Here is a 12,699-nt window from a genome sequence, read left to right as displayed (position 1 = left end):
AAACCATCGTTTAAAGTTTGGAAAAGTCAATGCGGAGAGGTGGAGAAGCTTTCAAAGGTCACTATTCCGAACTTCTGAAGTCGATTATTTGACTTGAAGATCGGAATCACGCCTCCACAGACCGTTTCCCAACCTAATGGCTGTGGGAAGGTGTCAGGGAAGACTTGTACGTCTGTAAAACTGACGTATGTGTGACAGACGGAGGTCCAGATGGCCCGGGGTGGCGAGGTGAGGACGGCGTGAAGCCATTACCGGAGTCTAATTTCTTGGACAACTTAACTTTTGACGAACATTCCCATTGTCGTTGGGTCTGGAGAATCTTAAGGTGGGTTCACACGCGCGCATATATTCAAGTCCGTATGAGGTCCGTATGGAAGTCTTATCCTCTACCAGGCTCCACAGGTCGCCGGAAAAATGATAGAAATTTGAAAAATATAGCCAGATAACACGCCAGGGGAGTTAACTTGTTGCATACTATACTCCCCAGACAGCTAACACCTCTGTTTTCTTATGTGTCTAACATTTCTCCAATTTCTAATATTTTTTAGCGAACTGTGGAGTATGGTGGAAGCTAAGACCTCACACGGACTTGAATATAATATATTTATTTGCAAATCCATGCCCGTAGGCTAATTGCAATGATACAGACAGTGAAAAGTAACAAGTGTCTATTCTAAATACACACACGTCAGCTATCTATGTACATGCTTCTACTTTCTTTACTGGGTGGTTTGACTTCTTCTTTGGAGGCAGTGGCTGATGAAAAGTCCCACTTCTTTAATGATTAGTGGGTTCTGTGATTTTAACAGAAATATAGTTTTTTTGAGGTCTACTAACTGGTGAAAAGTTGGAAATAATGTTTTGATTGTGTCAAAAAGGTTGTTTCTTTCGTCCTCATAATGGGGGCAGTTACATATAAAATGTATTTCATCTTCCACTGCATCCGTCGTACAGTATTTACACAATCTATCTTGAACTGGCACTTTTTTTATAACGACCCTTTTCTATCTCTAGTGAGTGAGCACTGATTCTTATCTTACATACATTGGATCTCTTGTCAGCGTCGTTCTGGTATAGATAGGTTTCCATGGCATATTCGGTTTTGATATGTTTGTAAAATCTTAGTTTGCCGTTATCTTTAGACAATTGCTGGAAAAAGGTTTGGACATACACGTCTGACAGTCTTTTCCTTAACAATGTACAAATATGTTTGTTGTCTATTCTAGAGTGAGCATAGTTCCATAGATAGGAATAACCATTATCATCAAGTATTTGTTTTACATGTTGGAGCCAAGTTTTCTTATGATTGTTTAAAGGTACATTTTGTTGACAGAGTAGTGCGTCTATTTGTAAAGGGTGTGTAGAGTAATCTAACTGTTTAAGGCGTAGCCAGTACTTAACTATGCGGATTGCTATATCTATGCCTGTTGGATAGACTCCGAGTTCTGCTCTACATGCGGAGTTACAGGAATTCCTGTGCACGCCAAGAATATTTTTACAAAAGCGGGTTTGGATATTTTCCACTGGGCAGTTATCTTTTCCACAGTCTATACCCCAAATCTCACTACCATATAACATTATGGGCTTAATACACGTATTGAATAGCTTAAGTAGAGTCTTGGGGGACATCGTTGAAAGAGTGAGAGGTTTGAGGCCGAATACAGCTTTACGTGCCTTTAGAGGCAGATTCTTTTTAGCTAAGGAATAAGTACCTGACGAGGACAACGTCAGGCCTAGGTAGGGGTAGGAGTTTGCTATTTCGATGTTATCTACGCCAAATAAGAAATTTATGTTCTTGAGGAGTTTCCCTGATTTGTTAAAGATCACGGCTTTAGTTTTCTTTAGGTTCACCTGCAGTTTCCATTTTTCGCAGAAGGAATGAAGCCTGTCAAGGGCACATTGTAAGCCGGTTTCAGACTCTGAAAGTAGTACTACATCATCTGCGTAAAGTAGACAAGAAACGAGGAGGTGGTGTAGGGAGGGTGGGTCGCAGTCGGGGGTATCTAAATCTTTAACTAAATCATCTATAAATAAGCTGAAAAGAGTAGGACTGAGGTTGCATCCTTGTCTTACACCTCTGTCAGTTGTAAACAGTGGTGTAAGGTCGGTAGGAGGATATATATATATATACGCAAGTGTGAACCCGGCTTGTATGAAGCCAGCTCGTGTGTGGCGTCCAATGACCAAGTGGTCAGGCAAGCGGGCACGAGATCGAAAAGTCACGAGTTCGATTCTTGGTATCCCTGGCTTAATGACTTTCCTCACTCCATCTAGGTGTAAAAATGGGAACCTGAGTTCGGTTGGGGAGTTAAAAGGCGGTGGAAGGAGGGGGATGTGCTCGGCCTCACAGAATAGTGCCCTAGACACAATGGCCCCACGCTATAGGACTTCCCTTACCTCTATGCTTATCTATTGATGAATAGTTGGTCAGCACAGCACAAAAATTGGGATTTGCCAAGAATGATACTTACTGGGTAAATTTGGCAATGATTGCATTAGGCGATACACGGCATTAGTATAGGTTTCTTGGATGTATTTGTCGCTACTGGTAAAACCAGCTTTTTGTGGAGTTTATTCTTCATATCTAAGTCCAAGCGCTATTTGAGCTATCATGTCCAAGGTAAGTCAGACCGATACGTGTGGAACTGGTTGCCCTAACAATAGCGGTAAATTCTACATAAGTCTGATAATAGTTTTCTCAAGCGTCAGATACAAAAATCAACCATTACCAGACATTTGCTGCTGTTGGTAAAGCCCGCTTTTCATCCGGTGATACCCAGAATCAGTTAGATGCAGTTTGTAGACCCAAGTATTACACGTTTTCGAGTCCAAAACTGACAAATCAAAACCATTTCTTGTCCGAATGACGCAGTGAGAGTGAGATATCGGTTGGGGTTCAAGCAGCAAATGCCAAAATTAACTATTACCAATTCTATTTCTAAATCTATTCATGCAGTGATACTCGAAATCAGTAGTTTGTGGGCCAAAATTTTACACGTTTATGGGTCCAAATCTCGCAATCTTGTCAAATGAAAACTATTGTAGTGTTTGTTGACCTGACGCAGTGAGAGTGAGATATCGGCTGATTTTCTCACTACCAGATGCCTGACAATACCATCGATTCACTTCTCCGCTCTGCTGCTTCTGAAAGCAGTGCAGTCTGGTACCTTACGTCTTCATAAGCATTTATCTGAAGTATTGATATTTGCGAGGAGCCCTGAAAGACAATCATCATTAATACTGTCGATTAAAAAAAATCATATTTGCTCTTTGACAGACGAGGACAATGTGTCACTGCACTCAATATAGTAACTTATATCAACAGTGCCACATTCACAGTACAGACAGAAAGTAAAGGTAGTCTTTCCTAATTTACCTCCCCGACCAAAGTCAGGTACCCATTTTCACACCTAGTTGAAGTGAGGAACGTCGTGTAAAGTGCACAACGTCGGGGGTACGGCGAGTATCAAACTCGGGACCTCTAGATTACGAACCGAAAGCAGTGACGCCACACACGACGCACACTGTCGTTTGATGAAGGACATGATGTAACCAAAGTGATCGTGTACATTGGGAATCTCTAGTTATTTTTGTGTTGTGTTTAATTTTGAATTCTATGACTGCGAGCGTCCATGACTGATAGCTTAGAGATAATTATCTTCCTGGTTTGTTTGTATCACATAGCTATAAACCTCCTTATAGTTTATTATCATATCAGGTAACATAACAACTGAACAATACAAGCTGCATATCCGTACAGATTCATTTGATCGTCTCACACCAGGAAGGGCCCAACTCTTTTCGATAAGTGTGGTGGTTCTTTAACGCGCTTGAGATGTGACTCTCCTCTAACACGAACTTCATTCAACTTCCTATCCGAGTGACGTCCCTAACCCAAGATAGGGACTCATTTTAACCCGAGTGAAGTGAGGAAAATCGTGTTGAGTGCTTTTCTAAAGGTTAAAAGGACTGAAACTCGGGATAAGTCACCAAGCAGACCCTACTGTGCCTTACAATAGTATCAAAGCTGGTCAAGGAGTGTAGCACCGTAGCACATTGCTACAGGGAGGGAGCAGCAACACCATTGTTGAATAGAAATGCACCTCCTTGTTTCAGTGCAGGTAGACCTCCGGTGTACGTTTGACTCCCTTTGGCCTGCTATACTCCTTGTCCAGCTTAGATACTATCTTAACCAGGCATAAGGGTCTGCTTGGAGACTAACCCAGGATCCCTGGGCTTTGCGCCAAACACCATATCGTTACGCTACATACGCAAAGCGACGTTATAGATCCGTATGCAGGTGGCATCATCACTTCTTAGGTAAATTAAACCACGCCGTGTTAAACCTGATGAATCCGCCCGAAACGACGCTGTTGAAAAGTTGGCTCTTTGTCAATAAAATGCAGTCGCTGCTCTCACTTGATATCAGCAACATTTGAACACTCCTGATGGCCCAAAGAAGCAGCAGACGGAGCTATAATCTTTCCGAAAACCACTGATTGGATTGAAAGTAGGTCGTGCCAGAAATAATCTCATGAATAAAGGTAAGCTTAAGCAGATACGAAGCAGAACTGGTTGTGTAAACGAATACTCCAATATTCTATAGGTTTTTCTTTGAAGTGGAGAGTGTAGGCGGCACAATTCAAGCGAACGCAGACCGAATTCTAAAATCAGCATAGACTGTATTTTTCGCTGAAGATCGTCACAAGTTGGACTGGACTCTGTATTTCATTCCGAAAATAGTTTAATTTATTGCCTTTTCTGCCTTTTTGGTGCACAGCTGACATCGCACGGATAGAGGTTTAAATCCAAACGGACGAGCTGCTAAAAATCGCCCAAAGCCCTAGTAGTCGTGAGGACGTCGGCCGAACTTTGGACACGCACCGAAAGTGCCCATTTTGAGCTAGACGACACGTCGGTCGAGCTCAGTTTTTGATTTGTGACGGGGGCTTGAGATGTGCGGCGTGTTGTAGGAAACCATTGGGATTGATGGTGTGTTAGATCGTGTTCTTAAGTGCTCCATTCCCTGCGTGGGGACGCTTGCCGCGGATTCTCACACCTCCCACCCACTTACCGCACACACAGATGTGGTCCTCCCGGATGGAATGTGATCTGTGCCTGCTCTTAGTTGTTGTGTTCCCTGTGTTTGTAGCGCACGCTGCGGTCTACAGGACGGTTCCCCAGTCCACAGCTGTGCTGCTCGGCCACGACGTGACTCTGAACTGTTCCCTGTCCGGACTGTCCGAGCAGGACGTGGTCAACTGGCACTGGTACAACCGGGCTTCCCAGGCCAAACATCACCACATCTCGGCCGGCAGCGTGGTGGCGCCCGAGTTCTCCCGCTACTCCATTGTAGGCGACACGGAAGGAGGCGAGTTTAACTTGAGGATACAGAACGCCCGGCTGGAGGACGAGGGGAAGTACCAGTGCAGCGCCTTCTCCGTACAGGGGGCCACAACCATGCAGCTGTTTGTAGTCGGTGAGTAGCTTTTTAACCCTACGTTTTGCTTCATGAAAAATCGAAGTAGTTTTCTTTTCATACTGTTGATATGCGTGTGATGACATGGCTGGATTTGAACCCGGGACCGATTGGTTCTCAGCCGTCTCAAATTACGACGACCATTCACAATCAGGAGGTCTTTGGCACGACCTACCTTAAAAGCAATCAGCAGCTATCGTATAGATTTACGATGGCGAATTTGGTTTCTGTTCGCATGACGCACAGATAATAACTATAGCCTAATCGTCATATAATCGTTATACAATCCAATCGATAATAAAATCGTTCGTACCTAGCGGTTTCCCGTAAAACTACACCCAGTCCGGAGATACAAATTGCTGTATGCTATGTTAGGGGTGTTGTTCGATGCGCATCAAGTCCGTATGGGTTCCGTATATAGCTCATACGGACTTGATGTACGCACAGTCCCCCTAAGGTGGATTCACACGTGCGTATATAGTCCGTTTGGGGTCTGTATGGAATTCATAGCAAGCTCCGCAGGTTGCTGGAAAGTGATAGAAATTGACAAATATAGACAGATAACATGTCAAACGCGTTATCTGACCAAGGAATATGGTCTGCAACCCAGCTAACTCCGTTGGCATGTTATCTGTCTCTATTTGTCCAATTTCTATCATTTCTCCGTCGACATGTGAAGCCTTGTAGAGACTTAAACTTACATACGGACCTCATGCAGACTTGAATACATATGCACGGTTGAACCCACTTTAAAGATGTTCTTTGACAAAAGCTCATTTCCGTGCAGCTTTCAACTTTTTGTGTAACCAGGAGTGTACACTCAGGTCAAAGCTTGACCTGCTTTTCAGGCAATCCTGGACTTAAAATGACCCTCCCTTGTGAGGACGCCATGTCCCAGCACGGGTTGTTTTGTTCGCCGGTTGTTCTCGCTCCATCTCCCACCAATCTGGGTCGCCGAATTGCGCCCAAAGATTGGAAATGAGAGAGACGAATTCGCCCTGCCCCCACCCCATCTGTTATGTGCGCGGCGTTCAACCTCTGCTATCTATTAACGACCAACTGTTCCCTCAAACGTGCGCAGCAAAGCAATCAGGGCAATCCTCTGGAACAAAGCATCCGTCAATTTCGTACCCCAGACACCGTACAAGACTAATTGTCGTGAATTGTACTATGTATGTTAATGATAGAAATGTGATTTTCAGTTATATAGAAAGTTACCTCACCCAAGACATATGAGCAACACTGGAAAATTCATATTCCTCAGGCGTTTTGACAAATCGACTATAGCTTAACCTATATAATCCTACATTTTTACATTACCAAGAAGGGAGAAGAAGCCGAACTTCTACGCTAGACTAGATACTTCTACATGAATGTTTGTCTTTGTTCTGACCTATACTTAGCTTGATTGGGAAAAATGTACAATAAAGGTCTTCATTCATACATTAACGACCAACTGTTCACTCAGACGTGCGCAGCAAAGCAATCAGTGCAATCCTATGGAACAAAGCATCCGTCAATTTTCTGACCCAGATGTAGTGTCGCAGGTTGTTTTATATGTATGTTAATTTTAGTATTATAACTAGTTAATTTATTTCACTTTTATCCGCGGGGTAACCTATATCCGTTGTACAATTCGACGAACGGTGGTTTCAAACTAGTAATATTATGAAAAAAAAATACAATTTTAAACCGCTGAACGACGACTTGACATCCCTAAATACCCCTTTTTCAACGAACGAATATAGGTTATCCCATGGATAAAGGTGAACTAGCGTTAGTAGAAAGTAGATAACCTCAACTTAGACATATCAGTAGCACTGAAAAAGTTATATTCCTCATACTTTTGGACAAACCGACTATAGATTAACCTATATAATCTTACATTTTTACATGACAAAGACGGAAGAAGAAGGAACTTCTATGTTAGACTAAATCTACGATACTTCTACATGAATGTTTTGTCTTTGATGTGACCTATACTTAGACTGATTGAGAATCTACAACAAAGGTCTTCATTCATACATTAACGACCAACTGTTCGCCCAGACGTGTGCAGCAACGTAATCAGCGCAATCCGCTGGAACAGAGAATCGGTCAATTTTGTACCCCAAACACTGTAGAAGATGTAGTGTTTTATATGTATGTTAATCTTAGTATCATGTTTAGTTATATAGAAAGTAGATTCCCTCACCTAAGACATATGAGTACAGTAACACTGAAAAATGTATGTCCCTCATACGTTTTGACAAACCGACTATAGCTTAACTTATATAATCCTGCATTTTTACATTACCAAAACAGGAGAAGAGGCCGAACTTCTACGCTAAACCATATCTATGATACTTTTGCATTTGTGTTCTGTCTTTGTTGTGACCAATACTTAGACTGATTGAGAATCTACAACAAAGGTCTTCATTCATACATTAACGACCAACTGTTCGCCCAAACGTGTGCAGCAACGTAATCATCCAAACTCAATGATCTATCGGCATGCGGGGCCCGTGCACGTGTCGTCAGGGACGTGTAGAGATTTCCGATAGGAGTGGTTAACTTGGTTTAATGGCTGCCGACTCCCGCTTCCGAGTGGACAATACCTTAATTTGGGTGAATTACGGACAGATTCGTGTCCCGTTTCTGAACCGCTGACCTCCCCACTCCATCTCCCTGGAGTCTGTCTGTAGGTCTGAGGAGAATGCTCGTGGGGTAATACCGTCTTAGGCTTAGGTCACATTTCCAAACCGGGGCCCGGTCGGGCAGCTTTCGGGAGAGAAAAGAATGATATAAAAGACATCAAAATACACAAAATGTCAACATAACATTCAGGGGCATAATTTGTGTATATTTCTAGGTATGCATTTTAATTTTTCGTTTCTTTAAACATTCCGGCCGGGCCCAGGTTTGGAAATGTGACCTAAGCCTTACTGGACAAAGTCAGATTACTGGACTCTGAATAGCACTGCTTTGTAAGAGGTATAAAGGAGGCCATTTACATCAGGGCACTCCAGTCATCACTGAACAGAGACGGTGGGCGTTATAAACTTCCTGGCACGTTTGACCAATTGCTGACGACACGTATCCGCAAGATCACGTGTTAGTTAGACCACGTGTCCGTAACTCTCGCGAGATTACGTTATGAAGTGATTGGTCATCAGTATTGATCCTGAATAAGGTGACAGTGGTCGTTGAAAATTTGATCCGTATGTCGCTGAAGAGGTTCATCAGTCACGTATGAATACAGTTACTCCAAATTTTCTTCAAGCAATTTCTGTTTTAAATGTTAGGTACATACCACAAATTCTCGATGTCTGACAGCACATCTTGATCACGGAGAATGACCTAGTCACGATCTCGCGAGAGAACACGAGCCTAGGTCAGGCTTGCTTAGATCATCTGCCCCCTCAACCCTATAGTCTGGTCTCCGGGTTAACATCTCAAAAAGTTGATAACCACCTGTAATGTCAATCAGTTCATTTATGTGGTAAAAATCCCAATGAATAGATAACTAGGCAACAGCCTCCACCAGGCCTTCCTACTGGGGTATAGATGTAGAATCCGATTAAAAGGCTTTCTTGACCATAAGGGTCAACAACTAAAAGGACTAAGCATTTCCTAATTGCGTCGGTCAATGAAACTCTATGATGGCCACTGGCCAAACTCCCCTGGCAAATATTCTCCCTATTGCAAGGGTAAGTTAGTCTGGTAGAAACTACATAGAACACGTAAATCGGTGAGCAGTGGATCATAAACTTAAATCTCTACCAGACTGCAGCATGGCCGAATAGTAATAGGGGACTTTGGCAAGTTAGGAATAAAAGCCTAGTATGAGTTAATCACCTCCACGAAAAATGGAGGTATAGTTTTTGGTGTGTCTGTGTGTCTGTCTGACGTTTCCGCATATCTGTGGTCAACCTCTGAATGGATTGTAATGATCCGTAAATAGTTTCATCAGGTTGGTAGATCAATCGAACAGTCTTCTTCGTTTCACAACCTCTTTTTATTCTTCTGCAGACGTTTCGGTGACTGTCTGTCACCTTCATCAGTGCAAAATGAAATATACTAACGTTACTCGGTGCGATATGACCTATACAGTGCAAATCGAACTTTTTGGGACCGCATCCTTGCCACTACGTCACAAAGTGGCAAGGATGATTAACGTATCACGTTCGAGAACATTCCGTGTCAAGTAATTACGTCACAGTAGGTTTAGTTCGATTTGCACTGTATAGGTCATATCGCACCGAGTAACGTTAGTATATTTCATTTTGCACTGATGAAGGTGACAGACAGTCACCGAAACGTCTGCAGAAGAATAAAAAGAGGTTGTGAAACGAAGAAGACTGTTCGGGGGATTGTAATGATATTTAGTATGTGGGTAAGTGTTGGAAAGACAAAGGCCAAGGTCAATTTTGGGCCCATTTGTGTGTGACCTTGGTATACGTATACTGCAGCAGAACTTCGATCTTTTGTATCTATTGACCTGGACATGCTTTGGTTTTGTTGACCTAGGAGTGAACTGACCGGCCAGCGGATAGACTGCAAAAGACTGAATACCCATGGCAACGTATTTGTCCTTATTTAGCCAAATTCGTCTCTTTTTCATCCAGTTTACACGTCTGCTTTGAGTTAGTGACTATCATAAACTACAAAACCTTTATAGGGTCCACCTCCTCTACTGAGGTATAGTGGTAGAGAACTGCTGCATATATGCTTCTTTGGTTCATTTTGCGACTTTATGCCTCTTAAATTTATGCAAAATGCGGTTGCTTTGCAACATAAATCAGCATAAATCTGAGAACATATACCAATCGGCATACGGATGACTCCTGACCTACTCATCGCACCGTGACGATATAAGAGCTCATAAAGAGAATAATCTATGGTAGAAATGTCAAATTCATTTACAACAGCCACCTGAGGAATTGGACCAGCAGCCCCTGGTTTACAATGAATTACACAAATCAGCTTGTCTGAGAGCGTGTACTTATCGGCGTAAAAACGTTAACCTAGATGTATATCCTGACCTGTTTATTGCACCGTGGTGACAATAGAAGGCCTCACTAAGAGAAGGATATATGGTAGAAATATCAAATTCGTTTACTAGTGCAAAGGAGAATCGGACAAGCCTGATTTACAATACTACCAATAAGCCTACAGTAGATGGTTCGTGACCTGGTCATTGCACCGTGATGTAAATAGAAGGTATCATGAACTGAAAAATCTATGGAAGAAAGTTCAAATTCATTTACTGGTGCGATCAGGGAACTGAAACGACAGCCCCTGGTTGACAATGAATCATAAAAATCAGCTTGCCTGAAAGCGTGTACTAATCGGTGTAAAAACCTAGACGATTCTTGACCCGTTCACTGCACCGCGGTGACAATAGAAGGTATCATGAACTGAAAAATCTATGGAGAAGAAATTTCAAATTCATTTACTTCAGCGATCCGGGGAATTGGACCAGCAGCCCCTGATTTACAGTAATGGCCTGAGCTCGGACGCCCACAGCAGTAATCAGTCCTCATGGTGCAGATAATCGGATTTCCATTAGCGGTTGTACATCACACTGAAAGTCGGACGGGCGTTGGCATAGTCTCCAAGCAGAGGTGTCGGTCCTCAAATGTGGAATATGCCAGGCGACTCACGCACGTTGACCGACTCACCTGTAGAACCGGCTTTGGACTTCGCCATATAGAATATTTTGTTCTAATAGTCAAAACAACACAGTGGGGGCAGCTAATTAGCTGATATTGTGACCACATAGGATCTAATGGCTACAAATCCAGAATAAGAAGACACTGCAAGAACATATTAGGCCTACTAGGTGAAGACCTCGAAGATAGGGAAATAGGAACGTGGTGGTCAGAAAGAAAGTACGGAAGCTAAGAGGGTTCACGATCAGTAATCAGTCCTCATGGCGCAGATAATCGGATTTCCATTAGCGGCCGTACATCATGATGAACTTCGGACGGGCATGTTCACGGGAGCTGTTCTCCAAGCAGAGGTTTTGTTCCTCAAAAAAGAAAACTATGGAAGCTAAGAAGGATCATGATTAGGTGCAAATAATCGGATTTCCATTAGAGGTGGTACATCATGCCGGAAGTCGGACGGGTATGGGCATAGTCTCCAAGCTGAGGTTTCGGTCCTCAAATGTGGAATATGCCAGGCGACTCATGCACGTTGACCGACTCACCTGCAGAACCGGCTTTGGACTTCGCCTTATGGAATATTTTGTTCTGATAGTAAGAACAACACAGTGGGGTCACTAGGCAGCTTATTGGTTGAAATTGTGACCACATAGGATCTAATGGCTGCAAATCCAGAATAGGAAGACACTGCAAGAACATATAATTAGGCCTACTTGGGAAAGACCTCAAAGATAGAGAACTAGGACCGTTGTGGTTAGAAAGAAAAGTACGGAAGCTAAGAAGGTTCACTAGCAGTAATCACTCCTCATAATGTAGATAATCGGATTTCCATTAGCGGCGGTACATCATGATCACGCTGGAAGTCGGACGGGCATGTTCACGGGAGCTGTTCTCCAAGCAGAGGTTTTGGTCGTCAAATTTGAAACATGCCAGGCGTCGCATGTACATCTCCTCAGTGTCACTGACGAAGGGTAGTGGATATTATCTATAAAACTTCTGACCGTTTCCAAAATCATGTCCAGTTGCTTGAGTAACTGCTTTTTGGCATATCTTATTACCTGGATGTCTAATTTTCATCGACGTATACTGTATATAGCGTCTGTCCTCTCTGTCACGACAAGTGGAAGACTAGATCTTGAGTGAGCTAAACTGGACTGAGATCACTTTCCTTTCCTTTCCAAGCCAGGTTGCCCATATACAGACATATTCTAAGAACTTGACTGAAATATCGACACATCGTGCTGTGGACTTCGCCTTGGTAGGATCTAATACCTGCAAATCCAGAAAAGGAAGACCCTGCAAGAACCAAAGACAGAGGACTAGGACTAATCTTCCGAAGCATAGCCAACGGTAGCATAAGATAGTATCAAAAGCTGGCAAAGGAGTGAATCGGTTTTTTATGAATAAAATTTGATAATAGGGAGATAAAAATAAATTAGTGTATTATTAAAATCATATAAAAATGGGTAAAATATTTTTTAGGTAAATATCGAGAGAAGGATGGGAAGTTATGTGATATTGGTTGGGCCCTACCCCAAAGGGAAATGAGGAGAGCGCATTGAGACCAAATTC

At 42.8% G+C, this 12,699-nt stretch overlaps 1 protein-coding gene across 1 annotated transcript in view; it reads left to right on the top strand.

The window, feature by feature from the left end:
- Window positions 1–12,699, top strand: part of LOC118422322 (hemicentin-2-like) — a 32,467-nt gene that overhangs the window by 9,043 nt on the left and 10,725 nt on the right. The window contains exon 2 of the mRNA XM_035829841.1: window positions 5,153–5,479. Coding sequence (XP_035685734.1) covers window positions 5,153–5,479 — 327 coding nt within the window. The remainder of the gene's footprint in view (window positions 1–5,152; window positions 5,480–12,699) is intronic.

This window comes from Branchiostoma floridae, chromosome 9, assembly GCF_000003815.2.
Source record: "Branchiostoma floridae strain S238N-H82 chromosome 9, Bfl_VNyyK, whole genome shotgun sequence".
NCBI lineage: Eukaryota > Metazoa > Chordata > Leptocardii > Amphioxiformes > Branchiostomatidae > Branchiostoma > Branchiostoma floridae.
This window is presented reverse-complemented; position numbering and strand designations above follow the sequence as displayed.